The sequence below is a fragment of the Monopterus albus genome, unplaced genomic scaffold (genome assembly GCF_001952655.1).
Source record: "Monopterus albus unplaced genomic scaffold, M_albus_1.0 scaffold514.1, whole genome shotgun sequence".
Taxonomy (NCBI): Eukaryota; Metazoa; Chordata; class Actinopteri; order Synbranchiformes; family Synbranchidae; genus Monopterus; species Monopterus albus.
The window spans coordinates 95,828-111,243 of record NW_018128394.1 but is presented as its reverse complement, the minus strand read 5'-3'; the positions used below and the strand labels follow the sequence as shown (position 1 = coordinate 111,243).

The window sequence follows — 15,416 nt, the reverse complement described above, 5'->3', positions numbered from 1 at the left end:
GAGCTATCGTTCAGAAAGTAAACTGCAACACAATAAGAATACTTGGCAGCATTCATTAGTAACTGTACATGTAGCCTAGAGATTATCACTTTAATAATATACAGTAGCGTTTTATTTTTTTTGCGCTGAGATTCGTTGTCATTAGCAAGTTCACCCGGAAGTCTTTCACTGATACACCTAAGTTGCAGAGCAACACGAATTGGCTCATGTGTCCTAATTCAGGGGATGCATCCTTAACTTTTAACTGATTTAATTTAGCTTAACTTCTGAGTAATTTTTGTATTTAACTCTTCTTTTCTTGTGTAATTTTGTAAATTAATTTTGCGGCTAGAAAAGATGGCTTCCTCATCTGATTCGGACAAACCGTCAGTTTCTAATCTAGAAGAAAACAGAACTCGTCTGTGTGATGAGTTTGCTGCAGTCGCGGGAACCGACGGCTCTGTGGCTCAGTGCTACCTGGCTGAAAATAAATGGGACATGGAGGTACAGTAGCTACACCACCCGAGGTCTCTCGGATATGTCCTTATTTCGCTAGCTTACCGTTGTAGTCAGAGACAAAACCACTTGCTGGCGGCCAATATATTAAAAAATTTTTTTAATGACATTGCTGCATCTTATTTCACTGATGCCAGAAGGTGCTAATATACGTCTGCTTTAGATGGCATGACATTTTTCATTCAGTTGATGTTTTTTCCTAAATCGAATAGTAAACCACCTTTCAAGATTCAAAGTGTTTATTGTCATATGCACAGTATGGAAACGTGTTTCCCTGCACAATGAAATTCTTACTTTCCTATCACTTGAATTGTTAGAGAGCTTTGAACTCATTCTTTGAGGCAGACATGGAGACAGTATTTGAAGTAGAAGATTCTCCAAAGAGAGAAATCAGCCCCAAACCCAAGAGGCATAAGGCTGAGGAAAAACCTCCAAGAGACTGGTAAGTCTGCTGCCATACTTTGTGTTACTGTTAACAAATTACTGTATAATAACATTAATCCATGCCTTCTTCCGTTATGAAACATAATTCCAGTCTTTGAAAAATTTCTAGCATAGATTTGACTGAAGACAGTCCTGCCCCCTCAAACAAACCCTCAGAAGAAGATGACAGTAAATTGTCAGTGGTCTCCTGGAACGTCGATGGACTTGATACAGACAACCTGGCTGAGCGAGCGAGGGGCCTGTGCTCCTACTTAGTCTTGTAAGTATGTGTTACACTTTTTAAACTCTGTAGAGATCAGAGATCACCTGCAGAGCAGTGATTTGGGAAATAAAACGTGACTTAAGGGTACAGATAGTGCTTGAAAAGAAAATCTTCTTGTCATGTAGATACACTCCTGATGTGGTGTTCCTGCAAGAACTCATCCCACCTTATATCCAGTACTTGAAGAAACGGGCTGTCAGCTACCTGTTCATTGAAGGTACAGTATTTTTGATGGTGTAATGCTCTCTGTTGCTGTCTTGTTACCAGATGGTCCTTGTTTGGATATGACTGCAAGAAAAGTAAACAGTTTGACACAGCAGTGTCAATGTCTGAAGAAAATACGGCAGGACAAAGTAAATGGACTATACTCAGAACAGGGGAATATTCAAACTATGGCATAAACTGGGCAAGCTCAGTAGGTCAAACTGCTCATTTTCTTTATATGTGCTGACCAGGCGGTGAAGCTGGTTACTTCACTGGGATGATGCTGAAAAGGTCACGAATCAAACTGCTGGAGAGTGAAACAGTGACTTACCCCACCACTCAAATGATGAGGAATCTTCTTGTAGCTCAGGTTTGTGACACTTATCCAAATACTCCAAATCATTATACTTAAATTCAGTTTACCTTAACTTGATATGAGTACATTTTCTTTCTTGAACATCAGGTGGATTTTAAAGGCCAGAGGCTGTGTCTGATGACGTCCCACCTTGAGAGTTGTAAAGGCCATGCAGCAGAGCGGATGAAGCAGCTCCAAGTGGTGATGCAGAGGATGAGAGAGGCACCTGACAATGTCACTGTCCTGTTTGGAGGGGACACAAACCTGAGGGACACTGAGGTTAGTCTTTCCAGCCAGATTTAGTCAGTCCATACTTGACATTCCACAATGTATCTCTTCATTAATACTTGACCTGGGCCCTGTATCAGGTGGCCAAGGTAGGCCTACCCTCTGGGGTCTGCGACATCTGGGAGAGACTGGGCAAGCCGGAGCATTGCCGCTACACGTGGGACACCAAAGCCAACAACAACAAGACTGTTCCCTTTGTCAGTCGCTGCCGCTTTGACCGGGTCTACCTCCGCCCAGCAACCGGGGATGGAGTCCCACATCTGGCCCCTGAACACATGGCTCTGGTGGGTCTGGAGAAGCTGGACTGTGGCCGCTACACTAGTGATCACTGGGGAATCTATTGTAGCTTTTCTGCTAGATAGAAATACACAAAAAGAGCTTGAAAATGGAAGTGAAAGCTTTAGATTTCAGCTGGTCTTGTTGCTTTATATGCTTTAAAGTGCCACTGCAGACAAGCAACACAACTGATCATAGAAACACTTTCTGTATGAAAGATGATGTTCTGAACTCATCAGAGGTTGGCAGCCTGTAAATTTTATATCTTGATTAGTTTTATCTTCTAATGTATCTCATTTTTCCTGTTAAAATATCTAAATAAATGTAAAACGCACCAATAAATGCAAAACTTTCAAAGCTTCATTTCATTTTGCAGTTCAGGTTGAAAATTGGGTCTTGACCTTTAAAACAATTAACTGCATCTCATCACAAGGTTTATTGGTAGCTGTTCTGGAGCTCTTGTATACATTACACAATCTTCCTCAGCAAATGGATAGTTTGCCCAGTGTTCATAGAACAGTAGATGTTAACATTTACATTTTTAAGTTTTACATTTTAAGGTCTTTTCAGCCATACTGGATTAAAACTTGAAATTGAAAAACGATTCTTGACTGATGACAGACTGTTGATGCACTTAAAGTCATGAGATTGTCCTGTCAACATTTTGTTTCCAGATAGTCTAGATTTCAAAATAACACCAGCTTATGTCACATTATAGGAATGCACACAATTCACATTAACTATACTATACTGAACTCAAGTATATTTTACTTTATAGTATAGGAAACCTAATACAGGCAGAGCTGTGTATGTTGTATTGATATCCTACCACTAGAGAGCAGTATAGAGTTGCATTTGTAAAAAGGTGATGATAAGACTGGAGAACATTTACAGTAAAAGAGCTTAATAAAAGATCAGGGTGATTATATTTAATGCATCTGCAGCTAATGTAACCATTAAAATGTTTTCACTCTTTAGAACAAAACAGTTATTAAATTAATACAGATGTGAGGTAACATGCCATATTTGTAGTAAATACAATATATACATATATGCATGATGGTATAATGTGTATGTATGCGTAAACCATATCATATATTATATTTTGAATGGTCATAGCAGGAAAAGCATGGTACTGCATGCAATCATTTTGCAGCATCTATCATATATTCTACACTCTGACTGTGTCTCAAGCCTGAGCTCTACCTCCAGATGTCACCTGGTCTTCAATGTCACTGCCAAGACATCTCCCTCAGTTGTCTCTGTAGTGCGCCCTTCACATTTGAGAGTGTTTTGCTGTTTGCTCAGCGACCACACAGAACTGCTTTCACAGCACAGTCACACACAGTGAAGAAGCGCTGACCTTAGGAGAGGACACAGATGTGACTCTTCCTCAGGAGCAGGCATCATTAGAACAGGCCTCTCTCCCTCATTTGTTTCCTCACTGGTTCCTGTCCAGCTTTGATTAGTTCACCTAAAACATGTAAAGCTCAGAAATAAGTCTCCCTTTATTTAGTGGCATAATGATAATTTCTCTACTTGTGAAGAAGAAATGAGAACTAACTTTGTACCTGAAAAAAAATTCCAGATGCAATTTTGGTTTAGTTCATCCATGCAGGTAGTTTTCATTCATCTTCAGAATGACATCCTATTTAACAGCTCAAAAACATACTTAAACATTATTTATCAGATTGATACTTCATGCTTTTTTAATTTACTGAGAACTGCTCATAACCATGATTTTGAAGAACTAAAACTCTGCTACAACAAATTATGCATTATTTCTGTTTAAGAAACAACAACTGTAGAACCTTGTTAAATACAGTGGTTTTTGATTTCTGTATTAGTGACTAGTGTTGTCAGTATTTTTTTTACATAGCACTACCTCTGCCAAATCCCACTGTCTGAGGGATGTCCTAACAAACAGGAGGAGGAAATATTTGTTAATGCAGAGTCCATGAAATAGTTATTTGGTATAATAACAATGTTTCAAGAACACGTCTGTATTTTGTTATCATTATCAAAAGCAAAAGCCCAGTTTGTGGCAAAGGATCCCAGTGCCAGTGTTTTTCTACATAAAGGTTATAAATAGGAAAAGTAAAATTACTGGACACTTGTGTCAAATTTAAAGAAATTCCCTAAAGGCCTGTCTGAGATAGCTAGTTCACAAGAATGGGCCATATAAATGGACGGACACATGGAGAGATGGATAGATAACCCGAAAACATAATGCCTGCAGCTGCAAATCTTACCGGTGCAGAGGCATAAAAACGACTGTTACACATACATTATTTAATAAATGCTCTCATATTTACTGCATGAAATTATGATCAAATGCATGTGCCTGATATGATCATTTCAGTTGGGTTTTGTCAAATTTTGAATGTATAAACTAACTGAAATAACAGATGATGAACTAATCATATCATAAACTCCAGGTGACTTGATCAGGAATTCATGATAAATACTGTATTTGTCCATTAAGTCATCTGAAATCATGCATTATTTATACATTACTTTAGTATGCATCTTGTGCTCTTGTTATAAAGTGCTACTGAGATTTTTGTTTTTGCAGAATTTTTTCCCATGCTCCTCTAGGGTTGCAGTACTTTGCTCTAATTGTGCACTGAGTCATTTCACACTACAGTACTGAAGAGCAGAACAGCAGCAGGTCACACATGGCACAGATGGAGGCAACAGCTGTCTGGGCCAAGAACACAGTCATGTGATTTGTCTGTCTGCCTAGAGCAGGATCCCTCTGCCAGAGGTCCATCAACGGTGCCCTCCTCCAAATATCCATAAACATCTGCACCATACGTTTCCCTCTGGGTGTGTGAACATCTTCCAAAATATTCTCGTTTGCCCTGTTTTTGCTTTTTTATTTCACTCTCTGATGTGTTTTTAAGCACCAGCAGCCTCACAAATGTATTTTTGGAGCTTTCTCTCCACAAGCATAGCCCTCAGTGAAAGCCAGGGCTCTCTTCTGAGGCTCATCAAAATGAATGTTCTTGGTTTTGTGTGGACACATCCGTGTGCTGGTGGGGAGGCTCTGGGATGAGGTTTGTCCTTTGAGGCAGGATTGGATGATGACAGATCATAAGTAGATCTGACCCAAGCCCAAAAGAGATCTGCGGGTGGTGTGAAGTGCTGCAGCTCCTGGTAACAGATGGCGCCATAAAGTGTAAGACAATTCACTTACTGTTGCTGCTTGATTGATAGACCGTGACCAGGCTCTTTCAAAGATTTTGTATTTTAGTTTTTTCTTTAGGGTGGGTGTAAGCAGATGGCTATGGGCAACATTTCCACTGTGTGAGTGATTAAATGGGCACAGCACTGTTCACAAGCAAAAAAATCTATCTGAACCATGTCTGTCACAGTCCACACAAACACCCACCTCCACTGCACAGATCGCTTGTCACAGGCAAGGGCAAGCATAAGTGGTGCCCCGCTCTGTATCACCACCACCGCCACATCCATCACTACTTCACTTCAAAATTGCTGTGACAAACCGCTTCTGAAGCCAGTAATATTTCTGGCTATACAGTCTTGCTGTTGCATTTTTTAGCACTGTCAGTTATTTAGAGGTTTGCGAGATAAGGGGAAACCTTCTGAGCGAGGATTTTTTCTCATCCATCACTCTCAAAGGGTTGAGGATGAAGGCAATGATATTTGAAGACTCATGCAAGGATTTGGGGCAAGGTCAGTCTCTGTTATACCAGATAGTATAGGCTGATTTTTGTTTTATCTTAAACTCTACATCAAAGGGCCACTCTGTTGGTTTAATATTGTTCATCCATGAGGTTGACAAAACACTTCAAAAGACAAAACACTGGCCAAAAGTGATGCAGCAGAGGCAGTGATATCCTATTATTTGCTAGTATTGATCAAGCTCCAAAAATTCTGGCTTATGCACTTCCCATAATTCAACTCAGTTTTATTTTCTATATATATATAGTTATATATAACTTTGTTAGACTCCTTCCTGAGCAACATTATACACCTCTTTTTTTCTCATTCACTGTAAAACTGTTGAAGTGCCCATTTAAGATCAGTTTTGATGAGCATTGATTACTGGGGGCTGAAACAAAGTATTTTTTTGGTTTGATTAGGGTAAGGTACAAATGTATGTGTCAGACAATGAATGTAAGTAAAATACAAATCTGACCAGAAATTTTGTAACAAAGTCTGACAGGTTTTATTTTGTCTCTCATAAATAACACTGAACAAGCACTGTACAGCGATAAATATCAATATTTATACACTGTAAAGTTCTCTGTATTACAAAATACAGTGTATGTGTAATGCACTTGATACAGACAGGGAAGTATTGCATTTCATAGCACCAGGTGTGACCCTTAACTTGACTCTTTAAGGTAACATCACACCGTACATCCTCTATAACAGTTCAGGTGTGCCGTTACATCCCAGATTCAGTCTTTTGTGGGTGTCTATGAAATATACTTCCCTTAGGAATCAGTTGTTGCATAACTATATCTAGGTTAAATAGAGTCCATCCAGGAAGAACCAAAGCCTTAATGTAAAATGCTAAATTTTTCCACAATCTCAGTTTAAAATCTCAACCAAGAGGCTGAAATATTATGCGAACCGTATTCATGGTACCGGATCAAGTTTCATGTATTGAATTTTTGCATTAAACATGGCATTACTTCCATATATTTCTCACTTCTGAGCAGAACACCTAAATAAACCACACTTTATTTGGAGAGTAGGGACGATACTATCAGGTCAAAACCTTGTGTATATAACATTTTCTCATCAAACCTCAACTCCATACCTTCAAAAAGTGATCTGAGTGAGTAGAATAATTAATCCCCCAGTCGTAAAACATACTCCTCTCTCTCTCTCTCTCTCTACATAATCTTTAAATTCAAGTAAGAAAATACAAAAATGTATAGACCTTCATAATAAGATTTTCATGTACTGGGATTGAGAGGTTGGTTGCTAAAAACCAATACATAATCAAATGATTTATGGACTCTCCAAAAGTGCTACACAGTTGAACCAGCTGTTCTGATCACATGGTGTTTCTCTTCCATACCTTAAGCAATGCAGAAATGTCTGACAGAGGCAGAAGGAAGTAAAAAGCAGACAGGACACAAACACAAACCCAGGAATGTTGACAACAAAGGAACATGGTTCGACTAACTCAGATGCAGATTTCTATTCACTTTTGAAAGAAAAATAAATGTTTAGAGAGATCTTTAACACTGGAATGGAAAAAATTCCCACACATTTCTAAAGACCATCTTAAGACTTTTATCTTTTTTTTTTTTTTTTTTTTTTTTTTTTGCTTTTGACTTTCAAATATTATTGCTAAATTCAGACAGGAAGGGGCCATTTCGACCAACTTTTAGCAGGAAAATAACTAGAGCTTTTCATGAGATTGGCAGCATAGAATGTGTTCAGACAAACATTAAACCGGAAATAAAAACTGAAAAACAAAGGTTTTTGTGAACAACTACAGGGACATAAAAATGGATATTTCATATAGGAGCCCTTATTATTCCTCAATCACACTTTGTCTGAGGAGCAGCATCACAATAAGTCATGTAAAAATAAAACGTCTTGTCACATTCATCACTTAGTGTCCATGATGTGTTTGATTGTCGGCTTCTGAGACACATCCGTGTCATCTTTTGACCAACCAAATTATTTTCCAGTTTAACTTGTCTGTAGGAAAATAATGCCTGTCAGTTGCAGTTGACTATGCAAACAAGCCTACAGCATGAAACACTGCTGTTGTTTCATTAAAAACACAAAAACTGTCCAAATGTCATTTCTATCATTACCGACAAAATTAAGTTAAAAAAAAAAGAAGAAATAAGCCACATGTAGCCTCAGCTCAGGTGGGGCCAGTGCCATGGTGTCTGATTTGCTTAGTTGTCTATACTGTACGTAAAACCTAAAAAAAAAAAACAAAAAAAAAAAAAACACACCTATCTGTGTTTTTTATGCATGAGGGCATGTCTGATCAGTTTGGTTTCAGCAGTGAAATATGACATTCATGCCATTTTGTCTCCAAAGTATTGCACAAAACTGTCAAAACTACCATCTTAGGTAAGAATTATATAATAACTGAAATGGATAATCTCACAGCCAAAAAAAGACAAAAAAAAGGCACATTAAAAACTAATGTAAAACCAAAATGAATTAGAAACATCTACGGGAAAGCTCGACATCTCAGGGTCAGCTCAGGGTGGGAATCTTTCTGTGCTACCCAGGAGCTGACCACTCTGCACTGCAGAAACCTTCCTGAGGTTCCAGATGTGAAATCTGCTATCTTCTCCAGCCAAATCTTTCAAAAAAACGATGAAGTATGAAATAAAAGTGCATAGGTTGGCACTGTTTTGACACTGAAATGGGAAAACAATTCCTTGGTTCTCCAGAAAACTCCAGATTGCACATTCATTGTGTTAGCAGGCAGCTAATGTGAGCAGTTTTTTTTTTTTTTTAATGACACACTCATTCAGCTTCTGATATCACTAAACATCAGCACTTCATTAACATCTCGAGGAAAAGTACCTCACTGAAAATAAGATAACAAATCCCAAGGTGATGTATCGCAAACCCATTTCAGCACCGTTTCTTCAAAGGTACGTGGACCACACTTTGACAGCATCGTACAGACATACACTTTCAGGGGTTTTCACACAAGGGTGGTCAAAATATGTGGCTAAAAACAATATACCACACCACCAACATGTTACAGGCACTGCCTCAGCATCTCACGGACACCTCAGCGAGTTCCCTTAAGCTGTGCGGTCTTAAAATTCAACTCACACGACATTAATGCAGTTTCCACTGCCAGCTGTCGCCCTCTTGCTGCAGTAGGTGAAGCTGCTGTGATTGGTAGAGGAGCCGTTCATGTGCGATGACTTTAGCTCCATCTGGCAGGCGGCGATGGCTGCGTTGAACTCTACCTGAGCCCGGTGCACGACATAGAACATCAGGGCGATGCTGATGATGATCTGTAAAGGACCAAAGTAGTAGTTATGGTGTGGTGATCAAAAGCTCAGTTGTTTCTTACTTTCTATGGTGATGAGGCTGTCACTTTATTCTGACGTGTATCTAATATCTTGCTGTCCTAATACATCTACAGGAGAATGAGAGCAAAAAGGTGAGGTACATCCACTCAAAATATACCACAGGGCATTCAAAAAAAACCACAACCAACACTTCTGACAAACATCTATAAAATGAACTCTCAAAGCTAGTTTGCTACTAAGAAAGCTACCTTCAGGACAGTACAGTATCTTCTCTCCAGATACTGATTTGCTATCATGTATTATTCTGGTATATGATGATACAAACTGCCTTTTTCCCACTAGTGCTCTCAAATTTGAAATCTATATACAACACTGTATCAATAATTTAATAATTTCACACACACTCCCCGTGAACTTATCAAATGTTCACACACCACCAATCCCTGAGCACTTGTGAAGCTGAGCAGGTGCTGCGTTTGTGGTGGCAGCTGGAAATGTGTGAGCTGAACAGAACCGTGGACAAAATTTGCATATGAACATAGAAGTTAATCATACTCTAGACACTTCTATAAAAACATTTAAGGGAGGGACAGATGTTTGCACTAGGATGCGTTTTGACAGGTTCATTCTCTCACTCACTCATTTTCTACTGCTTAGTCCCTGAACGGGGTCATGGGGGGGCCGAAGCCAATCGCGGCCGGCAATCGGGCGAAGGCGGGGTACACCCTGGACAGGTCGCCAATCCATCGCAGGGCTTTTGACAGGTTTTTTTTTTTTAGACAATTTTTATTCTGAATAAAGTGGAGGGAGGGAAGCACTGATCTGTTATCAAACCTGTTCCATTCTGAGGGTGTTGCCCAGAGCTGCTTCTCACAATAAGAGGACTGTCACTGGCAGTCTTTGAATGTTTGGTGTATTATGATCCTAAGTATCACTGCTAACATTAGAACAGCATATAAAATTAATTACTGGAACTCTGAACTGCTGGCGTTTCTCAGAAACAGGCAGTCTCCTGTGCCTGTGTGTCAGAGGCTGACAAGAGTTGTGCCAATGGAAACATGTTTTTCATTCCCTGGTGAGCTAATAATATACTACCTGGTCTGTCAACATTGCAAAAAACTCCCCAGTATCCAACCGAAGTGTTCTCATACAGTGTCCTAAAGGGATCATGGAAAAATCCACACCAAGTCATGCTACTAGACAAAGACTGATTTAGGATGTTTCACTTTTGTTGAAGTTTATAGGGAAACTTCTGATCAAGCCAGACTGGGAGGAATACAGCCCAACAGAGGTGTTCTTAAGGAGATTGTGCGATTTGAATTATTTTACTGTTGTTATTCTTATACACATGGGGCTCACATTCCAGGCAGTTCAGGATCTTGTTCACACCGGGGCTGAATATACATCACTTACAAAAACATACACTCAACTTACAAAATGTCCACTATCAGGGCAATAAATCCAATTTGGTAAAAAAACAAAAAAAAAAAAACATAAAAATTAAGGCCTGTAATGTGAAGGCAGCCTAAGTAATTTGTATCTTCACGCTTAATGCATCACCACGATCAGCTCACCTGCAGGCTGAACACAAAGTAGCCACTGATGCTCTGCTCAGCGATGACGTCTTCCATGGTGCGGAGCGTGGTGCCCAGGTAGGAGTTGAGAAGCTGAGTGGGCAGCAGACCCACAGAGGAGGCCACCAGGTAGTTTGGCAAGGACACATCTGTGATCTTGAAATGGAAACAGCAAAATGAAGCAAATGTCAATAAAATTATTTAAGCACACTGGTTTGTATATGGAAATGAGCACATGCATTTCAATTAAAACAACGTGTTTATTATGCATTCCATCTTTACGATTAGGGTTGAGGTTCATATCATGTCATGTATTATTTTTTCATCTATAGCCAGTATTGCATCTGCTCTGAGTGACTCCAAAAATAGTTTTCAATCATTTAAAACTACACAAATAATATCTTACAACTAAAACAAAAGTGATGAAAGATTCAGGAACAACATGGAGCTAAATCAAAGATAGAGCCAACTATGTGAAAACGCTTTGGTTCGGATTGTTGCCATTTTGTGCAATTATTGCATTGTTATGACAGGCCTGTGATTTACTCCCATTTCCAGCAAATTTTCTTGCATGCAAGTGTCCATGCAAGTGAGAAATATGCTTATAGCAAACAGCATCATTGTTGCCCCACATTTAGCTAACCACTCCACGTCAAATGAATTCATGATTAGTCCCAAGCCATTCTCTTGTCCTGAGGTGAGATTCTTCAGCAGCACCTAATTCTATGATAACAACTTTTCAAACATTTTACACAATTCAATGTTTGAGAAAATTGCATATCAAAGGCCAAAACTGCAATGTTACCACAAAATTAAAAAAAAAACTGCAACATCATGCTTGAGCAAGAAGTATTATCTGTCACACGTATGGCTGAGTGTCTTTCATACTGGTGCAATCACCTACATACAAAGGAGTATCTGCATTGCTGCCACCCTTGATCCCTCAATGAAGTGATGACCTAAGCTGATGTGTGTGTGTGTGTGTGTGTGCTGAACATGTGAAGATGTGACCTTGGTACTGTGTACACTGTGACTACACTGTGGGTGATAATGCTGTGTCGGGATCCGTGGCGTGTTGCTGCAAGAGGTCTCCTGTGACAAAATGTTATCAGGTCTGCAAAGCATTCTGTTCCAAGTGTCTCCTCCTCCTCAGTCATAAACCCTACACCCTCTCCTGTTATCACACAACACACTGATAAGAGCCCGAGTTTTACCTCACAGGACACTGACATTATCAAAACCCAATTCATCAAACTAATGCCACTGTGAAGCGTTTTTCCCTGTGTATGTTCCATTAAGGATTTTTGCCACAGTATAATCATGTAACAGGCATTTCTCCTTGTAAGATTAGCATTGATGTGTCAGCACTGTGTTTCAAAAGTCAAAATATCTTCAGCTGATCTCTAGGACATGACAGATACAGAAGAAGAGGAACACACTCTCGCTCTCTCAGCTGCCACCCTAGAGTTGTGAAGCACATGTCCTCTGAAGTCTCTTCCCACCCAGGCATCTAGAGGAAGGACTAATTGTTGGTATGTTTATAACTGTGCAGAAAATTCACATTTAACCACCTACTTGTTTCTTCCAAGATAAGCTGCAAATTCAAGAGAAACAACAACACCCCATCCAAGACATGACCTGATTTATTCAGAGCAGCACCAACGGCACCCAAGTTTGTGCTCGTAAACACAACAGTAAATGAAGTATCTGCACTTTTCAGGCTTGCTACTGTGATGCTGTTTCACTTTTTATTTGGAGATGCACATGTTTTACCCTTTGCAATAAATGTTACAGCACAGGGCATAAGTAAATGTTTGCCTGTAGCTAGGGCCCTGTAAATCATATGATAAATTGCACACTTGCTTCATCAGCTCATGCCAGTAGAGGGGTGGAGCCAGGCCAGTGACCAGTCTTAAAGGTTGTGAGGCCTTTATAGATTACATGTAGGGACTGGAATATGCCCACTTCATCCTCAAAGGATTCACAAGCTGCTAACTGCTACAGTCTGTGTCGCTTTAGGTTACCCACTCTAATGTAGCACCATCCACTTCAGCAGAAAGAAGCAGGGGGCACAGTGAAATGTAGTCTCCCTCACAGGAAGCGCTTATCAAGGGCAGAGCAGACAACACATAATTCCACCGTGACCCAGTACGGGCCTAGAAGTAGCCACCCACAGTTAGTTTCACCTTTCATTGTTGAGAATGAGATCGTTAAGACACAGCATCAGCAAGCCTAAAGGTAAGGTGAATTACGAGGTGCACGGCCAGAGCCTGAGCTGGATCTGAAATTCCTCTGGGCCTGGATGTAAAAATGCAACAGGGGACGCATATGGAGCAGGGCTTTCAGCTTATTAGCCTGCTCCTGGCAGGATCGGCTAAACTCCCAGGTGAAAGCTTCATTCTCACATTCATTTCTCCAGTTAAAACAAAAAAGTTTCACACAGAGGTTTGTATGTAGAAAGCCAATGGCCTGATTTTCTCCAGTTTTGCCAAGCCAAACCATCTTTGCTTTAGTTATTATCTTTTTAGTATATATTTTTTAAGTGCTAGTTAGTTTTAGAGCTGGAGTGATAAATCGACCAGGCCAATATAATGGTGCGTATTAATACACACTGGCCAATAAATTACAGGAAAATGAAATATATTGAAATTGAAGTAAAGATATGCTTAGGATTCATTTTATTGGTGACAGTTGTTAAAAACAAATTTTAGGGTGCTTTATCTAAAATTATTTATCACTTCTGTGTAAAGAAAAGATAAATGGTTTTTCCCCCAAAGTCTCAAATATCATTATGAGCACTGGCTTCACAAATAATGCTATGGTTTGCTATGGTGGATCCCATAGCATTTAATTGTGATCACATTTTGGCAAGAAGAATACCATGATTTACTGTTCACACTAGCCTTTCAGAGGTACTGAAACAGGTACAAAGGCACTGGATGGCTGATAATTAAAATACTACTCTAAAACTGAAATAATGGTAATCTGAGGCAAACAAACCAGAAAAAAAACTTCTCTTTAAAATATAACCCAGAAATGGGAAATAAAGGTAACCTGAAGCAGAAAACCCCAGTCAGCATCAAGATATTACCCATAATAACATATGAATTTTACTGGTTGTAGCAGATCTTTGGAGATACTTTAACTGGAAGAGCAGGCTGGATGGTTATATAATCTTTAAAAATAACCTACAAAAATTATATAAAGGTAATGTGAGGCAGAAAACCATTTTCTGTATAAATATATTAACTTAAGTCTTTTTCTGGCAAGGTGAATACTGCATTCTACTGGTTGTACTGGCTTTTAAGAAGCACTTCAACTGGTACAAAGGCATGCACAGATATCTCTTTTTCAGACCAAGTACGAGTACAAATACTTAGATTCGAGTACTTGTCAATAACGATTATCGACTTAATAAAAATGCAATGTTTCAACCAAAAAAAATGACAAGTACCATAAAAATGCAATAACTTAGAGACAGTTTTCCTATTTATAAATACACTTTTGGATTGTGATTAAATAAAATATAAGGGGAAGCTGTACAAATTACCTTAAAACTTCTTGTGATAACAAACACTGCACCACTCCTATTTCCAGCCCTGTTCCTTTCTGCCATGTTCATTTACGCAAACAAATGCACACTGTGCCTGCACGCCTGTGCCTGGCTGCCTGTTGCTAGTTTTGGCTGATGCTGGAAATTAGTTTTTCAAACCGCGGTAATCAACCACAGGTTTAATGATGATTTCAATCTGATCATACTAACTGTGAGAAATTTTACCATGGTTTACCATGAAAGTAACTATTTCATCCTAGTTTTAAAATCGTTCTTATCTGATTTTCTCAATTTTTCTGGTCTTTTTATTTGAAATTTTAGCATAATCAAATTTGTGGCTCTTTTTAGGAGACAAGCTAATTTGAGACAATTATGTGATAGGCTATTAATCAATCTGAAAATGTGCTACTACTAAGGCAATTCCAGCTCAGTTTGAGAGATATTGGTGCAACTGGAGACAGTAAAAAGCAGCAGTATGACTTGTACTCCTTTGGAGATCTAAATCAACATGACTACATAACATCAAGTTCACCCTCAGGTCGGTTCTTCATTAAACATTCAATTACAACTGGCATAACATTTTTCATGCTGAGGGACCTTACATCTGATTTTCTACATTACCATAACATATTGCTCCATTTGGAGGTATCAGTGATTGCGTGAGAAGGACAATCAGCAAATATACATTATTCAAACCATGTATGAAGGTCAAAGGGCTCAGGTTATGCATAGGAGGTGAAAGCAATATTCTTATATCCTGATATACTGCTCTGCCCTGTCACATGGTGTTTGTTGCCTTGATCAATGACTCAAAATTTACTTTACTGAAAAACAAAATTAAAGCTAATCTACAATACGATAATATCCATCCATCCATCCATCCATTTATCAGGGACCAGGCAGCAGTCTAAGCAAAGATGCCCAGACTTCCCTCTCTCCAGACACTTCCTCCAGCTCC

General features: G+C 39.2%; 2 protein-coding genes across 3 annotated transcripts in view; one reads left to right on the top strand and one right to left on the bottom strand.

Annotated features, from left to right (window-relative positions):
* The first annotated feature begins 36 nt into the window (after positions 1-36).
* Positions 37-2,776, top strand: tdp2b (tyrosyl-DNA phosphodiesterase 2b). 2 transcript variants are annotated; one of them, XM_020588223.1, is made up of 7 exons: positions 37-483; positions 813-937; positions 1,049-1,198; positions 1,327-1,418; positions 1,657-1,775; positions 1,869-2,039; positions 2,129-2,772. In XM_020588223.1, exons 1-7 carry the CDS (start codon positions 337-339, stop codon positions 2,408-2,410), a joined length of 1,086 nt encoding a protein of 361 aa, XP_020443879.1. In that variant the 5' UTR covers positions 37-336; the 3' UTR covers positions 2,411-2,772. The 2 variants fall into 2 exon arrangements, with proteins under 2 accessions (XP_020443879.1, XP_020443880.1); XM_020588224.1 differs by having other exon boundaries at positions 378-483; positions 841-937; positions 2,129-2,776.
* A 6,006-nt stretch (positions 2,777-8,782) lies between these two features.
* The window catches only part of tmem64 (transmembrane protein 64), a 12,761-nt gene continuing 6,127 nt past the window's right edge, over positions 8,783-15,416 (bottom strand). Inside the window, exons 2-3 of the mRNA XM_020588232.1 lie at positions 10,906-11,061; positions 8,783-9,313 (exon numbers count right to left, since the gene is read on the bottom strand). Coding sequence (XP_020443888.1) covers positions 9,122-9,313; positions 10,906-11,061 — 348 coding nt within the window. The 3' untranslated portion in view covers positions 8,783-9,121. The remainder of the gene's footprint in view (positions 9,314-10,905; positions 11,062-15,416) is intronic.

Bases quoted from the DNA above. Each gene is read 5' to 3' on its own strand.
- tdp2b (XM_020588223.1), top strand. From the start codon at position 337: ATGGCTTCCTCATCTGATTCGGACAAACCGTCAGTTTCTAATCTAGAA. The intron at 484-812 runs GTACAGTAGCTA...TTGAATTGTTAG, and splicing joins AAAATAAATGGGACATGGAG to AGAGCTTTGAACTCATTCTT. The intron at 2,040-2,128 runs GTTAGTCTTTCC...GCCCTGTATCAG, and splicing joins CAAACCTGAGGGACACTGAG to GTGGCCAAGGTAGGCCTACC.